General features: G+C 44.4%; 1 protein-coding gene across 4 annotated transcripts in view; it reads left to right on the plus strand.

Annotated features, from left to right (window-relative positions):
• The window catches only part of ACSBG1 (acyl-CoA synthetase bubblegum family member 1), a 109,874-nt gene extending 91,641 nt beyond the window's left edge, over positions 1–18,233 (plus strand). For all 4 annotated transcript variants that reach the window (XM_001376854.5, XM_007478011.3, XM_007478012.2 and 1 more), the window contains 10 exons: positions 285–405; positions 3,545–3,625; positions 4,100–4,249; positions 5,630–5,806; positions 7,100–7,281; positions 8,715–8,945; positions 9,560–9,777; positions 12,138–12,277; positions 16,231–16,477; positions 17,554–18,233. In XM_001376854.5, the coding sequence (XP_001376891.2) occupies positions 285–405; positions 3,545–3,625; positions 4,100–4,249; positions 5,630–5,806; positions 7,100–7,281; positions 8,715–8,945; positions 9,560–9,777; positions 12,138–12,277; positions 16,231–16,477; positions 17,554–17,639 (1,633 nt within the window). In that variant the 3' untranslated portion in view covers positions 17,640–18,233. The remainder of the gene's footprint in view (positions 1–284; positions 406–3,544; positions 3,626–4,099; positions 4,250–5,629; positions 5,807–7,099; positions 7,282–8,714; positions 8,946–9,559; positions 9,778–12,137; positions 12,278–16,230; positions 16,478–17,553) is intronic.
• Positions 18,234–18,280: the final 47 nt, after the last annotated feature.

Here is an 18,280-nt window from a genome sequence, read left to right on the forward strand (position 1 = left end):
TTCTTCTACCCATCTATTCCATATGTCCTCTGTTTTCCTTCTCTTCTCCATCTTTCTGTATTGTGTACTCCCTTCCTTTACATGTAGTTTACCTTTCACACTACCTAGTGGTCTACTAACATCCTGGGTTTCTGCTTGGCTGGCTCTGAAGAGGGTGGCTTCCCAGACCCTGCCCTCAACTGACTCCTAGAGCTCACAGCCTTTGGGGCTTGCACAGAAGACATTACAGAGGTCATGGACTGGCATATATCATTGACAAATGCCCTCTCTTTGTCACCTCTCAGGGGCATCCTTACAGGAATCTATACAACCAGCTCCCCTGAGGCTTGCCAATACATTGCCCATGATTGCAAGGCCAACATCATCCTGGTGGATACCCAGAAACAGCTGGAAAAGATACTGAAGGTAAAAAGGTCACCTGGGCTCATGTCCTAGGAGATGGCCATCACCACTACTTTCATAAAACTTGACATTTCTATAGGGCACTACAGGTTACAAAGCACATGAGGCAGGATGTAAATGAATTAATGAAAATTATTGATTAAGTGCTTATTAGATGACTGGCACTGGGCTAAGTGCCAATGATACAAATAACATTGATGATGCTTTGGAGCTATAAGGGAACCAAGAAGACATCTAGGTCAATACTTTCATTTTACAGATGAGGAAACCAAGGCCAGAGGGGGTAAAGAGACTCAGACAGAGTCACACAGGCAGGGAATGACAGTACTAAGAGTCAAATCCATGTTCTGACTCCAAATCCAGAACTCTTTCCATTGACACCATCTTGATTTCCTTCACAATGCTCTCATTTTATAGATGGGAAAGAAGAGACTAAAGGGGGTGAAACATGAGGCTTTCCACTCTACTCTATGGTTGCCCACTCTTAACTGACCAATTGTCCCTTCTAGCACAGGGCTTATGATGACTTTGGACTGGGAAGATGTCCCAGATTTGAAGGTGTTCCAGATTGGAACCAGGACCTCCAGTCTCCCAGAGCCATGTAGGTACTCCTTTTAAAGTCGAGGAAACTGAGTCCCACAGAGAAGCAAGTAGGTTAGATCTATTTCTAACTTTTTGAGGGTGACATTAAAGAAGCCACTACCACCTTCCCCCCAAAAGAGGCAACCTAGTCTAGCTCATAGAGTTCTGGGCTTGAAGCCAGAAAAAAAAAATGGATTCAAACTTCAGTCTTAAAACTCTCTAATTGTGTGGCCCTGGGCAAGTCACTTATCACCTCAACTATGAAATGAAGATAATACAAAATGAGGATAATAATACATCTGGCATTTACCTGTGGGGATTGAATGAGATAAAGGATGTAAAAATCTTTGGAAACCTAAAAAAAGAAAGCTCCAAAACAAAACAAAGTTCTGCATAGAGGGCCCCGGGAGGGGATGAAGATTGTTTTGATGTCCCTGGGATACTTAGATACCATAGAAGGGAGGATCCCCGTGTCTGGCCTGCACTCCACTAGCTTTAGATGGGGGATCTTCTTGTGCTGGGATCAGAGAGGAAAAGGAGAGACAGAGAAATCTTGCCATCTTGTGGTGAGACAACAAATTTTATTCTTCATCAACAACCACCAGCTGAACATTGGACTTCTCTCATTGATGGAGGGCAAGAAAAAACACATCCCTACTCTCAGCCTCTGCAGGAACCCTCAGTAGATTTTTCTGCCATGAAGTCATCACTTGTTTGAGATGGAAGGGACTGCAGAGAAGAGACTCTCAGTAACTCTCATTTTTATAGGAAATCTTCCCTTTCGACTTCATTTTTCAGGATACCTTCCTTCATTTGTTCAATGTTGGAACATGGAAATGTTTGAGCTAGAAGGGTTTTTAGGATATAGAATGTGAAAACATAGACCCTGGAATGTTAGTGCTGAAAGGGACTTTAGAGATCATCTAGTCCAAACCCTTTTTTATAGAAGGGGAAACTGAGGTACAGAAAGAAGTAGCTATTGCTTACTATTGAATCGTATCTAGTGTGTGGTTTAGTAAGACTATTCAAGTTCATTTTCACTCTTCTCAATGGGAATTAGTCAATTAGTCAACTAGTATTCATTAAGCAACAAGGATTTGAAGCAAAAACAAGATATTTACTATGCCTCGTGAGCTTACGTTTCATGGAATAGAGGCAGGGAGGAATAAAGTAGTAGTTGGAAAAGTCAGGAGGAGTTGACTTTTCATATATTTTGCCAATGATACTGAGTAAATGCAAACATTACATAACAAGTTTCAACAAGGTTGAAACCAAAGCTTACATAACAAGACATGTTATGTTTAAAGTAACTCAGTTTTGTTTGCTCCATTTATTTCCTAAATGAGTTTTTAATTTAAGGGATATATGGGGAGAATTTATTGTCCCTTTTAGCTATGATTCTATAATCCCAAGCACTACATAAGTACTTACATAGGTAAGAAAGAGCTCAGCAATAGGATCCTATGATCCCTGATCCAAGAACTTTTGAGAAGGGGGGACGCAGAGGGGAATGTTAAGGATGCAGGTATTCTTAGCTCTGGGACATAGTTGTTGTCCCCTGGGTGGTCAGTGTTCTCCAGGCCAGAGATCTCAGACTGCTCATGGCATGGTCTGGAACCTAAAGACTTCCCAGAAATATACACAACAGAAGAGAAATACAAAGCATGCTAGGGAAACTACCTTGGAGAACCCAGGATTGAATCGCTCTGTTATACAAGTCCCAGCTGACTTTCTCTTGGCCTCGTTCAACATCCAACATATCTCAAACAATCTGATAATGAGTCAACCTAAAGCACCAACAGACAAATTTGGGTCCAACTGTTCTTTCTGCTTCTGCTTTGAATTCAAACTCATCTGGACCTCTAAATTAAGAACTCTTTTCCTAATGTCACAATGCCAGAGGAAATAAAGTCAACCACCCAATACCCTTTACCATTCACCCCCAAATGAAACCCAAACTTGCTGGAGGTGAATGACCAAGTGGTTCTTGAAGAGGGTGAAGTCCTCCTCTGATGTCTCTGTGAGGCATGAAGGTGACCACAGGTTCTTGACGGTCATGGCAGGTCTTAACCCAGAACACCGTCCTGGTGATGAGCTGTGTGCCTACCATCTAAGGACAAATGCAGAGAAAAAGAATGGGCATTTTCATATTACTTTAAAGTTTGTAACATGCTTTGTATATTGGCCTCTCATGACAACCTCTGTGAGGTTAAGTGCCAGAATTATCCCTATTTTCCTGATGAGGAAACTGAGGCTGGGAATTGATGTCCTTCTTGGTCGTTGCCTGGGTTCACATGGCTGGTGAGTGTCAGAGGCAGAATTTGCTCCAATGATTCCTCTCATCACCTCAGGAGACTGACCTGTAGATGATGAATTTTTTGGCCCAAACATTAGCTAATAGTACCGCAGAGATATGGTGGATGGAGACAGGAGCATTGGCACCAATGACATCAGATATTTGAAAGAACAAACTAAGAAAGGAAGACCTTAATCTTTGCCAATTCATTAAATACAAGTAACTTCTTTTCTTGACTAATAATATCTGCTCTTTAAACGACAGATCTGGAAGAATTTGCCATATTTGAAGGCTGTCGTGATGTTCCAAGAGACCCCAGCAGAGAAAATTCCTAACGTATACACGGTACGAGACTGGAGACTAAGGAAGGGGGCTTGTGGAGCTGGCTCTGGGCAGCTGCGGCAGGAGGGCTTGCCTTTTTAATTCTCTACAATATATTTATAATATATATATATATCATAAATCAATAAATAGCATTTATTAAGTACGTACTAGGTACCAGACACTGTACTAGAAGGTGAGACTACAAAGACAAAAATGTAGCCAGCTCCTGTCCTCGAGGAGCTACATTTCTCTGAAGGAGACAACACTTCAGAGAGAAATAAATACAAAATGTAGGAGATGCTACTGTCTCCATCTCTAGGGCTGGAAAAGCCAAGCCCAGAACCTGCTCTCAGAAACTGTGGGCAACAATGCAGAACTCCCATGTGCTTCTGCCCCAGGGTAGCGATTTCCAGCTGCCTGTAGGTATCTCCGTTAGGTTGGACCTTTCCTTCAGCTGGTAACTCCTGATCCACATTTCTCTGTTCCTGCCTATAGATGGAAGAGTTCCTGGAGATAGGGAATGAGATCCCAGAGGCCACCCTGGATGGCATCATCAACTCCCAAAAACCCAACCAGTGCTGCGTGCTAGTCTACACATCTGGTACCACTGGCAACCCCAAAGGCGTGATGCTGAGTCAGGACAATGTAGGGTCCTGGGGACTGAAATGTTGATGGGGAAGGGGGAGTATGGAGGGAGGGGTAAGGGAGGACCCTGGAAGCTTCTCCCTGGGCAAGAGAGGCTAGAAGGAGCGATGCCTGCTGGAGAGACGGTAACGGAGAGAAGACAGATCGGCAGTGGGACGTTTCTGAAATGTCCATGAACCTCCTGCCCCAAAGGGAAGGCTCTCCTGGGTCTGGGGGCGTGCTATTCCCTGTATGATCACCTTTTTGCATAGATCTATTATGGGGAAAGAAAGTCAAATCAAGAAGCATTTAGTAAGGGGCAGCGAGGCAGCTCAGTGGATAGAGAGCCAAGCTAAGATGGGACATTCTGGGTTCAAATCTGACCTCAGACACTTCCTAGCTGGGTGACTCTGGGCAAGTCACTTAATCCCACTTGTTAGCCCTTACTGCTCTTCTGCCTTGGAACTGATACTTAGTACTGATTCTAAGATAGAAGGTGAGGGTTTAAAACAAACAAAAAAAAGTATTAAGTTCCTACTATGTGCCAGGGACTCTGAGCCCCCAAGGAGCTCCTTGTCTAATGGGGGAGACCTCACACAAACAACTTTGTACAAAAAAGCTGAACAGAGGACAAAAGGAAAATAATGTTAGAGGAAAGGAGCCAGCACTAACAGGGAGAGGGACAGGTCTCTTGTAGAAGGGGAGATTTTAGCTGAAACTTGAGGGACGGTAGGGAAGCCAGGAGGCAAAAAGGAGATAGGATTGTATTTAGGGGGTGCTCCTGCTCTTTGCAAAAGATATGTACCTCACCTTTGAGGGTGTTCCCTACTCTTAATATCATGATTAATCATCATAATATCCAACTAAAACATCTATTTAGCACCCACTGGGTACACAGTACGCATCTACTTAGCACATACTGTATACACAGAATTCATCTGCATGCTAGACATGATGGTGGGATGAGGGTAACAATATAAATATTGAAGAATCAAATCAAAAAAGCAAGCTTTTCAGGAGCAGACAGATAGAGGTCTTTGGGGAAGCCATGATTGTGTCTGCCAAGTGGGAGCTGGCCCGGGAGTGGTGACTGGGAATGCTTCTTCATCAGAGGGTTGGCTGCCAGCAGAGGAATACTAACCATGGAGATTTTTGGAGCCATTGACTAAGGGGTGCAGGGGATCCTACTTGCCCAAGTAGAGGGAGTCCCAATAACGATAAAGTCCCCCTGCCCAGACATCTTGGAGTGTAAGGACGGTGTCATGATCCACTACCTGACTGGCTCCTCTCAGAAAGCCAGTGAGGCAGAATACTTGGGGATTATTACTTGCATTTTACAGGAGCACCCTAGATCTTCTGATCCTTGGGTGGCCACAGCCTCGTCTCTCCTCCCTCACCCAGATCACTTGGACGGCCAAGTTTGGCAGCCAAGCAGGGGACATCCAGCCAGCCGAGATTCAGCAGGAGGTTGTGGTTAGCTACCTGCCCCTCAGCCACATCGCTGCTCAGATGTATGACCTTTGGACAGGAATCCAATGGGGGGCCAACATCTGCTTTGCTGAGCCTGATGCCCTGAAGGTCAGTCTGCCCTGTCTTTCCCTCGGACTGTGGGACAATACTGTGACTGTGTGGGCAATAAACTTGAAATCAAGAAACCTGAGTTCTAATCCTATCTGTGTGATCCTGGGAAAGTCTTAATTTCTCTGGGTCTCAGTTTCCCTCTTTGTAAAAAGAGGGGGTTTGGTCCCAAGGTCCCTTCCACCTCTTCCTGTGAGCCTAGAATTCCTTCTTTTCCCCTATCTTTCTCCCTGTTCTTCTCATTTCTGGTATCAATGATGGGGTTGAAGATGGAGAAAGAATCCCTGGAAAGACTGTAAGTCCTGGACCCAGACTGGAGCTTCGCCACTTTGACCCACATGACAACATCAGACAAATCATGAAACTGCTCAGTTCCTCAGTTTTCTCATTTGTCAAAATAAAGGCCTTGGACTGGCTGACCTCAAAGGTTCCTCCTCATTCTAAATCTATGTTCCTGTGCTCTGTTTCATTGTCTGTCCCTCAGCCCCCAAACGTCCCTGGGTCCCCCTTTCTGCTGCCCCAAATCTCTCTGGCTGTCTGTAGATAGATAGACAGACAGACAGACAGACAGACAGACAGACAGACAGACAGACAGATAGATAGATAGATAGATAGATAGATAGATAGATAGATAGATAGATAGATGGATGGATGGATAGATAGATAGACAGATAGACAGACAGACAGACAGATAGATAGATAGATAGATAGATAGATAGATAGATAGATAGATAGATAGATAGATAGTAGATATAGATGGATGGAAGGATGGATGGATAGATAGATAGATAGATAGATAGATAGATAGATAGATAGATAGATAGATAGATAGATAGATAGATAGATAGATAGATAGATAGATAGTAGATATAGATGGATGGAAGGATGGATGGATAGATAGATAGATAGATAGATAGATAGATAGATAGATAGATAGATAGATAGATAGATAGATAGATAGATAGATAGATAGATAGAGATATCTCCCAGGGAGATTTCTGTTTCTGTTCCTCTGAGTTGTTGGGGGCTAGGGGTAGGCATGAGGATTGGGCCAGCCCCTAGGCACCACTGCCTTACCAATATAGACACTTTTGAGGTTGGCAAAGACTGGCACTGCCAGCCAGGCCCCTCCAAGGGGCAGCCGGGTGTGTGTGAAGGCTAGGGAAGAGCAGGGTATTGAATGTGAAGTAAGCTGAGGGGGTCAGGCTCAAGGCAAGTCCTCATTGGATTAACCTGGTTGGTTCCATCACCCTGACTTTCCATTCTCTCCCTCTCCTTGTTTCTCGTTGGCAGACAAGCTTGGTGACCACCCTGAAGGAGGTGGAGCCCACTGCCCACATGGGAGTGCCCAGAGTGTGGGAGAAGATCATGGAGGGGATCAAGGGGGCATCAGCTCAGGCTGGATTCTTCAAGAGGAAGATGTTCTTGTGGGCTATGGCTGTAACCATGGAGCGAAACCTCAGCTGCCCAAGCAGGTACAGTGACCACTCGCGTCCCTCCCACTCCTTCCCACAGCCACTGTGAGCTGTGAAGCCTCATACCAGCTGTGGGGCCTGGGCTTGACAGGCTCAAACTTGCTGAGGTCCACCTCAACGAGGGCTACACCACCTCGCTTTGACCTGGCTCTTTATTCCATTTCCAGTCAGAGGCTCTGACCATTGAAGTGACTTCCCTAAGATTCCTGAGCTGGCCTGTCTGGCCAGGCCCCACAAAGAGTTCAAGCTTTGGTAGTAAAAGACACGGTTTATGGGGCTGTCAGTTAGTGGAAGCAAAGTGTCCCCTACAAAGCACCCCCTTTTTTTAACCCTTACTGTCTGTCTTATGAACTCTAAGGCAGAAGACTGGTAAAAGCGAAGCAGTTGAGGGTAAGTGACTTGCCCAGGGTCACACAGCTAGGAAGGATCTGAGTCCAAATTCAAACCCAGGTCCTCCAAACTCCAGGCTTAGAGCTGTAAGCACTGTGCTAGCTAGCTAGCTACCTCGAACCTTATTTCTTTACAGTCTTGTCTGAGGTCTTCCTAGAGGGGTCTGAGTTACTTTGTTTGACAATTTAGGGGACATCGATGCTTTGAAAAGCCTTGTAGTGGCTGATAGGACAGAGTCCTGGTCTCAAAGATCTAATGGGGGTGGAGATACCAATAACCATGACAGAATAGAGGAAAAAGAGAAATACCAAGAAGGGGTTCAGGCAAAGGGCCCTAAGAATCTATGGGATTCAGGGAGAGAGGGAAGCTCATAGAAGAAGCGACAACTGAATTAGGGCTAGGAGGAAGGGTGCCAACAGACAGGGATGGTATTGGGGAAATCAGGAATGACTTCCTGTAGGAGGTGAGCTTTGAAGGGCTCTAGGAATTCTCAGAGGTGGAGGTGAGGAGGGCAGAGCATCTTTGTTGTATAAGACAAATTGGGCTGAATCTGGACAAGCATCTGCGTTGAGGGCTCTGTCAGCCTTTAATCATTAGGTAGATGTTCCCTATTATTACCTTGAAGGGCTTTGAATGCTAAGATGAGGAGTTTCTGCTATAGATGCCAGTAAGTGGGTTTTTCTGTAGAGGACAATGTGAGCATGCAGCCAAAGGAGAGTCGGAGCATTTAGGAGGTACAAGCTTAATGCACCTAGCATGATAATTTCCTTGAATGTGGCATTTGGAGGTTCCTGAAATGCTTTCTTCCTAATAGTTCTGTGAAGTAGGCAGTAGGTGCTCCATATATTATTAGTCCTATTTTATAGATTAGGACACAGAGACCCAAAAGAAGTGACTTGTCCAAGGTCACACAGCATAGGTCTCTCTGGATATACTTGTATTCTTGCTGTGGTGCTGTGAGGCTTGATGTGTGTAATACATCTTCAGGTTTTCACATGTTTTCTGTGTTTGATATGTTCATATGTGTTTCCCCCGGGCACCAGTGACCTGAAACCTTTCACCATGAGACTGGCTGATTATTTGGTTCTGGCCAAGATCCGCAAGGCTTTGGGGTTTGCCAACTGCCTGAAGAATTTCTATGGTGCTGCCCCGATGACCACAGAGACCCTGCACTTCTTCCTGGGCCTCAATATCCGCTTGTATGCGGGCTATGGGCTGAGCGAGTCCTCCGGCCCACACTTCATGTCCAATTCCTTCAACTACAGGCTCTACAGGTGAGGCTCATGGGAGCCACTCTCCGATCTATAGCCCCTAAGACTTTCAAAGTCTTTTCCCTCACAGCCACCCCCACTTTACAGATGAAAAGACTGAGGCTCTCAGAAGTCAGGTAACTTGCTCAGGGGCACAGAACCAGTTAGGAGTCTGAGGTGAGATCCAGAGAAGCCTAGATCTTGGGAACCAAGTCCACCCTTCTCCATTACACAGATGAGAAAACTGAGGTCTAGAAGTTAAGTTCCTCTCCACTCACTGGCCTGGCAAAAACTTCATCACCAGCGTTTCATTTCTTTGGGCCATAACTTCTAGATATTCCTAAGATATTTTTGAAGATGGAAGCACTCATGGTGAGGGTTCATTTCAGCTCTTATTGGCTATTAACGTTTCATCTGGGTTGGCAGATGGTAATCATGGAGGTGAGAGACAGAAAGGACAGAGAAGCCAAGCAGAGCGTGACTAAAGGAAGAGGAGGTTAGGGTACCAAATACAATGCCCTGCCTTGGCTTGAGTTGGTCTGGGTGCAAGGGGACAGGGATAGCAGACCTGAAGGAAGAGCACATCAGTAAGAAAGTGGTCCTCTGCCAATCAGATGACTGTCACTTCCTCCTCACAGCTCTGGAAAGGTGCTGCCAGGCTGTAAGGCAAAGCTGGTGAATGTTGATGCTGAAGGCAATGGGGAGATCTGCCTGTGGGGCCGAACCGTCTTCATGGGCTACCTTAACATGGAGGAGAAGACGAGAGAAGCCATTGATGAGGATGGCTGGCTACACACAGGAGACATGGGGAAGCTAGACAATGATGGCTTTCTCTATATCACTGGGAGGCTTAAAGGTAAGATCTCCTCCTTTGTCAAATACTTAGTGGACAGTAAAGCAAGGAGAAGGATGGGAAGGATGGAGAGGAAAGCTGGTGAGATCCGTGGGCTGGAGTGGCTGAGGAAAGTTTCATGATGCAAGGCAGGACTTGAGCTGGACCTCAAAGGATAGAATCACCTGGGATAGGGGAAAGAAAGGGACAGGTCTCATCTCAGAACTACATGACCATCGGCAATAGAAATGAGCCTGTGGGAGGGACAGAAGATGAGTGACCTTCTAGAGAAAGGGTCCTGAAGATTAGGACTGGACACAGATTGAAGGAAGGTGATCATCAATGCTATAAGAGGGAATAGAGCTCTTTCGTCACTCTCTCTTGCCCTCCTGAGCTCCTTGGTGCCTATTTGTATTATGGAAGGACTCAACTGGTTAGTTTAGATTTTCTTGAGTGGCTAAATTATAAATCAACTTAAATTTAATAAATATTGCCTCTCTGTTGCATCCTGGAAGCTAAGATGGTGGAGTAAAGAATGCTTTCCTTCCCCAATACAGAGAGAGAGAGAGAGAGAGAGAGAGAGAGAGAGAGAGAGAGAGAGAGAGAGAGAGAGAGAGAGAGAGAGAGAGAGAGAGAGAAGGAGAGGGAAAGGAAGAGAGAGAGAGAGAGAGAGAGAGAGAGAGAGAGAGAGAGAGAGAGAGAGAGAGAGAGAGAGAGAGAGAGAGAGAAGGAGAGGGGAAGGAAGAGAGAGAGGAAGAGAGAGAGAGAGAATAAACCACCTCAAAAACAGAAAGCTGGAGGAACACATCTCACTGGCATAAGAGGAAAGAGTGGACCAAGCAGCACTGCATCTGTGAGAATCAGCAGAACTTGGAGCAGCCCAACATGCTGTGACTCCATCAGAGGCAACAAATCTACAGAATAAGGAGCTTAGCCCAAACCACTCTACATAGGTATAGGAGACAGAAAATCTACAAATCCTCACAGGGCAGCAGAGCCCTAAAGCTACAAGGGAACAGAGAGGGGGACCAACTGAACTATAGGAACCTATTCATTCCCATGTGGTGGCACATTGCCTGAGGTGGCAGAGCCCAGAGTAGGAGACCTGCCCAGTCCAAGTTACTTGGCAGGGGCAAGGAAGCAACAAAGTAGGGATCAGATCAGTCCATGAAACTAGAGGGAAATAGGTGGCATGGGATGCTGAAAATGGATGGACAAAATGGCTGCAACCTCCCTGCCCCTCCAGAGCAAACCAGAAAGGCCACTTCCTTAATAGACATACTGTGAGAAACAAAGGTAGGCAGGCCTATCCCAAGTACCAGAGAAGAGTACTCTGCAAGCTTGGAGCAATGCTCTCTTTACCTCAGGAACAGAAAACAAATTCAAGGCCATGGGGAAGGTAATGGGGGAAGTAGTGGGGAAGGGGGGAGCAACTAGAAAAATGAACAAAAAAAAACAAAAAAAAGTTACTTTAGTGATAGGGAGGACCAAAATATGAATTCTGAAGAGGACAACAATGCCAAAAATAAAATATTTGAAGCCTCAAAGGGAAATGTGAAAAGATGTCAGGCCCCAAAAGAACTCCTGGAAGAACTTGAAAAGAAGTTTTTTTTAAAAATGAAAGAGAATTGACAGAAAAACTCAACAGTTGGGGAAAAGTTTCCTGAAGAAACCAACTCCCTGAAAACTAGAGTAGGCCAAAAGGAAAGGGAGGCACAAGAACACATTGAAGAAATCAGCTCCTTAAGGGATAGAATGAACCAAATGGAAATGGAAGTAAAAAAAAAAATTGAAGAAAACTCTTTAGAGTAGGATTGGTCAAATGGAAAGGGAAAGACAAAAACTCAAGGAAGAAAATAACTCACTAAAAATTAGAATTGGTCAAACAGAAGCTAATGAAACTGTAAGACATCAGAAAATCAGTCAAAATCAAAAAAATGAAAAAGTAGAAGAAAATCTAAAAACAAGGAATACAATTGGTGCACACCAAGAGAGATTGTGGAGAAACGAAGAGGGCTGAGGAAAGAGCCAAAGAGGTGACCTGCTTTAAGAGCTCAGGAAAAAAGATGAGAAATCAATGAAAGAGACAGAGAAGGAGCATCAAGGGAATAATAGCAGACATGCATATAGTACTTTGAGATGAAAGAAAGGAAGGAAATTGGAAAGTAAAAAAAAAGTAGCAAAGAGGAGAGGCTTTAGGAGAGATCTAAGCATCTCTGTAGATATTGAGAAGAATCCAGGGAAGAGGAAAAGATGGAAGATGAATTAGATTCATGGATGGAGTAACATCTGACTTACTTACTATGGGTTGGGATTTCTAGCCCAGCTGAAAACCTCCATCCAGTAAAGGTGGGGTGGGGGACTCTCTTATTGTTATTCTACAGAATTAATCATAACAGCTGGAGGGGAGAATGTGCCTCCCTTCCCCATTGAGGAGGCTGTGAAGACAGAGCTCCCTATCATTAGCAATGCTATGCTGATTGGAGACCAGAGGAAATTTCTGTCCATGTTGCTGACCTTGAAGGTAACGTGTAATGTTCAGTCATTTCAGTTGCATCTGACTATTTGTGACCCCATTTGGGTTTTCTTGGCAAAGATACTAGAGTGGTTTGCCATTTCCTTCTCCAGCTCACTTGACCTATGAGGAAACTGAGGCAAACAGGGTTAAGTGACCTAACCAGGATTTGAACTCAGGAAGAGGAGTCTTCCTTATTCCAGATCCCCTGCTCTATCCACTTCACTACCATCATATAATAATAATAGCTAGTTTTTATATAGTGCTTTAAAGTTTGCAAAATGCTTACAAATGCCATCTCATTTGATTCTTATAATAACCCTTGAGCCAAGGGATGAGAGAAGGGGACAGAAGGTGTTATTATTATTATTATTCCCATTTTATGGATTGAAAAAACAAGATTAAATGATTTACCTGGGGCACACAGGGGTGTGTGCTGATAAATGTTTAGCAACTAGCTTTTTGAAAATGCATAACCTGCTTTTAAGTTTAATCTGCATTACTAACACTTTCTTAAATCTAAATAATCAATGAAATCATAAACAAAGCCCTGACGTGCAGTGCTTGCCAATTTCCAAGGCATCAATGCTCAAAATTTAAGGATTTCGGAGCTGGTTTTCCCACACACGTTGCAACAGCTAGCAAGCACCTGAAGCAGGATTCGAATCCAGGTTTTCCTGACTGTTACACTCTGTTGCCTTTCAAAATAAGGGGGCTAGAGGGGGGGAAATAAAGTTCAAGGAAATTGAGGTTTTGCCCAGAAACAAACTTTGAGCCCAAAGACAGGAGATGGAGAACTTATTTAAGGAAGAGCCGTCGGGCTGGTGTCATTGGATTGCAGAACACATAGTGGGGTAGAAGATGTAAGAAGATTGGAGCTGGAGGGAGGGAGGGTACGGTTTATAAAGGGCTTTCAACACCAGATACAGATGAAAGGAGGAAGGTATGAGTCAGCTTGATATTCAGATTAACCTAAAATCATCAACAAAGTAGATAACACATGCATGCTTTACACTTACGTGTATGTCAATTATTTTAAATTTAATTGCATGCACAGTTCCTCAAGACTTGGTCGAAGGCCTTGACCTTATTTCCGTAGAAGGCCATAGAAGTAGAGTTAACTACCTTAGGACCATTTACTCCGATCCCCCCACCCCCATCCCATTTCCTTGAAGAGACCAAGGTCCAAGGAAGATAAGGGACTTGTCTAAGGTCACACAGGTACTAAGCTCCAAAGACAACATGTGTGTGAATCCAGGTAACCCAAGTCTAGAGCCAGAGTTCTAGCTTTCCATCCTCCCATTATTTTGAAGACCAACCCAATGGTAACCATGTCCATCACCAGCGATCACTTCTATGCTGGAGCACTGGCTGTCCTTGAAATCCAGAGCTGAAAAATGGGGAGAGAAGAGGGGCTTATGAAAACATTTCTCCAGGGAGAGCAGTCCTGAGGTTTGAGGAGAGCTTTGTCCCAGGTGCTGAAGTAAGGCTGGCAGCAGCACCACATAAAATAATGATAACCCACATTAACAGAGAGTATTAAGGTTTGCTGAGAACTTTCCTCACAACAGGAGGAAGTGGCAGGTAGCATTCCCCCAATTTATATGAATTTACCCAAGTCATTTCCCCTCTCTCAGCCTCAGTTTCCTCTAATGTAAAATTAAGAGAATGAGCCTGTTGACATATCTTTGACATGTTAGAAAGAGCCCTAGGCTTAGGAGTCAGAATAGCTGGTTCCTGTCCCTTTTCTCTCTCTCTCTCTCTCTCTCTCTCTCTCTCTCTCTCTCTCTCTCTCTCTCTCTCTCTCTCTCTCTCTCTCTCTCTCTCTCTCTCTCTCTCTTCCTCTCTCTCTCTCTCTCTCTCGTCCTCTCTCCCTCTCTCTCCCTCTCTCTCTCTCCTCTCTCTCTCTCTCTCTCTCTCTCTCTCTCTCTCTCTCTCTCTCTCTCTCTCTCTCTCTCTCTCTCTCTCTCTCTCTCTGTCTCTCTCTGTCTCTGTCTCTGTCTCTCTCTCTCTCTCTCTCTCTCTCTGTCTGTCTCCCTCCTTCTCTCTCTCTCTCTCTCTCTCTCTCTCTCTCTCTGTCTCTCTCTGTCTCTCTCTCTCTGTCTCTGTCTCTCAATATAGATAAATATATTTTATATATATAATTTATTTATTTATGGATATATACATGGAGGACATTGAACCTCCAAGAGATGAAGTGATTACCCATTTCCACAACTAGTATGAGTTGCCTTGACTATGCGGCTTCAGAGAAGACTAGTTCCAGGATGAGATGAGTGCATATTTTTTAGTTTGGTCAATTAAGAACAAATTAAGTGATTCATCTCCTAATCTCTGCCTCCTGACTTCCCTGGCTTCCTTTAAGGTTCAGCCCAACTTTCTTCAAGAAGTATTTCTAATCTTTCGGTCTGGGGCAGTTGAGTGGCTTAGTGGATTGAAAGCCAAGCCTAGAGACAGGAAGTCCTGGGTTCAAATCTGACCTCAGACACTTCAGAGCTGGGTGACCCTGCACAAGTCACTTGACCCCCATTGTCTAGTCCTTACCTCTCTACTGCCTTTCTAACATGTCAACCAATACACATATGGATTCTAAAATGGAAGGAAGAGTTTAAAAACAAATACAAATATTTGGTTCTTCCCTCTAAAATTATCTCCATTTAAGCTTGTCTCTAGCTTGCTTGTACAAAGTTCTGCATATTGTTGCCCTCACTTGACTGTGAGCCACTTGAGAGCAGAGACTGGCTTTTACCTCTTTTGGCACCCCAGGGCTTAGCACAGTACCTGGCCCACAGCAGGCACTAAATAAATGCTGGTTAACAGCAATCGATTTGAAGGACTCAGGGCAGACACACTAACTCCAAATCTTTTCTGTTCTGTGTCTACAGACATTCTACTTGTATGCCATGTCAGAGATATGTATATTTACAGCCCTTCAATGTATCTATTTCTATATGATACCTTTGATAGAGAGGGAGCCTCTGCATTATAAATAGGACAGGGGTAGGGATTGGACCTGAGATTTCATTGACAGAGAAGGAAATTCCCTCTACCAGGGCAGGTCAGCATCTCCTTTAAGACCTACAGTCTTAAGAGCCCTATATAAATAGGGAATGACATAGACACCGACCATCCAATGGGATGATTGCCTGGTACCTAGCGAAACTCTGGGGATAGAAATAAATGACAGTTGTTATAGTCCTCTTTCTCCTCTTCCTCCTCCTCCCTCTCTTCCTTCTCCTCCTTCTTCACCTCATCCTTTTCCTCCTCCTCCTCTTTCTTCTTTTCCTCTTCTTCCTCCTCCTCTTCCTTCTCCTCCTCCTCCTCTTTCTTCTTTTCCTTCTCCTCCTCCTCCTCTTTCTTCTTTTTCTCCTCCTCTTCCTTTTTCTCCTCCTCTTCTTCCTTCTTTCTTCTCTCTCATAGATATGCATGTATATATAGAATGTGCATATATATTATATATGTATATATACTCTATACATAAACTCAGTATTCTATAGATATACTCTACAGAGAGTATGTATATATTTTCTCTATAGGGATAAGAGAGAGAGAGAGATGAGGTATATAAGAAAGACATATAAACTTCCTTTTAAAAGTTAATCCACACTAGGGGGCAGTTGGGTGGCTCAGTGGAATGAGAGCCAGGCCTAGAGACAGAAGGTCCTGGGTTCAAATATGGCCTCAGACACTTCCCAGCTTTGTGACCCTGGGTAAGTCACTTAACCCCCATTGCCTAGCCCTTACCACTCTTCTGCCTTGGAGCCAATACACAGTATTGACTCTAAGACAGAAGGTAAGGGTTTAAAAAAAAAAAGTTAATCCACACTAGCCTGGGAATTTGGGAGGTCTGGGTCAATAGCCCAGAGTCTTATCTTCCATTATAATTCAGAGTAGAGAGATGTTTGTTGAGATTATTGAGCCAGGGGTTTTCCAAGCATACCTTCCAATCATTGGCATTTCAGTGCACTCTAGATCCAGAAACCTCAGATCCAACAGATTATCTCACGGACCAAGCCTTGGAGTTCTGCCAGAAGGTTGGCAGCAAAGCCACGAAAGTGTCGGAGATAGTGGGCAGGAAGGACGAAGCCATTTACCAGGCCATCGAAGAAGGCATCCAGAGAGTCAATGAGAAAGCTGCTGCCCAGCCTTACCGTGTCCAGAAGTGGACCCTCCTGGAAAGGGACTTTTCCATTTCTGGGGGAGAATTTGGTAGGTACTCTCTTGCTCTGCTATGCAATGGCCATTAGGGCTGGGGAAGGCCATTGAGTGGGGCCATTGGAAGAAGGCCAGGCTTGGTTGACATAAGCAAGAATGAATTCTAGCAGTGGAACATGTGACCTTTCCTTTCTGCTCTATCATGATGGTGACTTCTATTGGGTTTACAAGCCCACTAATGCCCCAAGATGCTTTCCAAAACACTATCTAGTCATTCTTCTTCCATCTTGGACCTATGAAGTTGGTTTTTGATTTTTTTAAAACCCTGACCTTCCGTCTTAGAATCAATACTGCGTACTGGTTCCAAGACAGAAGAGTGGTAAGGGCTAGACAATGGTGTTTAAAGTGACTTACTCAGGGTCACACAGCTAGGAAGGGTCTGAAGTCACATTTGAACCCAGGACCTACCGTCTGTAGGCCTGGTTCTCAATTCCCTGAGCCACCCCCTGAAGTTGATTTTTTAGAACCTGAGGGTAACACTTTGCATTTATCCCTATTACATTTCATCTTATTAACTGATTCAAGTCAACAATAAGTTGTTTGTAGAGCCCAGGTCTCTGACAGCACAAATCCTAGTTCAGTCCCAATACATTTGCTGAAAGACTAGGTTTAGATGGAAACCTGTTTTCTGCCCTCCCACATTCATCAATAAAACCACCCTAAAATGTACCTTTAAGATCAACTGAAACAAACATAAAGAGACAGCTTTCTGAGCCCTCCAAGGTCCAACTTGAGCCTTAGTTTCTGTTTTTTTACCAGATCTGAGTGATTGTTCCATCCTGTCCTGCTCAGAGAGATCAAGGTCTCCTGGCTACTGCCTACATGATTGTACATTTCTGTTGTCAGGGAGACCAGGGCCCCTGGCTACTGCCTACATGGTTGTACATTTCTGTTGTCAGGGAGACCAGGGCCCCTGGCTACTGCCTACATGGTTGTACATTTCTGTTGGGGGGGGGGGGGCTGGCTACTGCCTACATGGTTGTACATTTCTGTTGTCAGGGAGACCAGGTTACTGCCTGCCAAGTAGCTGTTATTTGGGGCTCAGGTGCTTGTTTTGGTTTGTCTTTCAGGTCCTACAATGAAACTGAAGCGCTTAGCAGTTCTTGAGAAGTACAAAGAAGAAATTGAATCATTTTACAAAGAACCAAACAACTAATCAGGGGCTCCTTTTCTAGTCTCTACTGAACAGATGCCTTGGGCCTTTCTCCCCTGGGAATCAGGTTATCTTAAAACTGGGGCACAAAAAGATTTCCCAACAAATCTGTTCAGCCTCCCAGGGCGATGGAGTCTTGGGCTAGCCACAGCTGTCAGACCATAATGCAACTCTGCAGCTGAATACCACAAAGTGGCCAGCTTCACTTGTAGATAATTAGTTTGAATTCTGTACAATTATATTTGTTACACATAACAAATGCAGCCACCTTAACCCCTCCTCCTCCATGACGATCTTCAGGCTTCTTGGCTCTAATTTTAGATTTGATGGGCTGCAAATCAGCATAGCAGAGAAAGGGAAGGCAGGTCTCCTAACCTGTCATGGAAGTGACTTAGGACTAACGCATGGTAGGCAGTGAGAGATTTGCTTACCTGCCAAGGATAACAGCTTGATGTCTGTACTTGATCTGAATGTGCCAGCCATCCAGGCCTGACATTACCTGTTATGGTACACACCTATGACCCAGCATTTAATGAAGCTGCTGACATTTCCCTCCTAATGGTCATAATTCAATAAATGTACAATTTGAACACTAAACCAAGCTTTCAAGGGGACTAAGTATCTGAATGTGTTCTCTCAGTTGG

This window comes from Monodelphis domestica, chromosome 1, assembly GCF_027887165.1.
Source record: "Monodelphis domestica isolate mMonDom1 chromosome 1, mMonDom1.pri, whole genome shotgun sequence".
Taxonomy (NCBI): Eukaryota; Metazoa; Chordata; class Mammalia; order Didelphimorphia; family Didelphidae; genus Monodelphis; species Monodelphis domestica.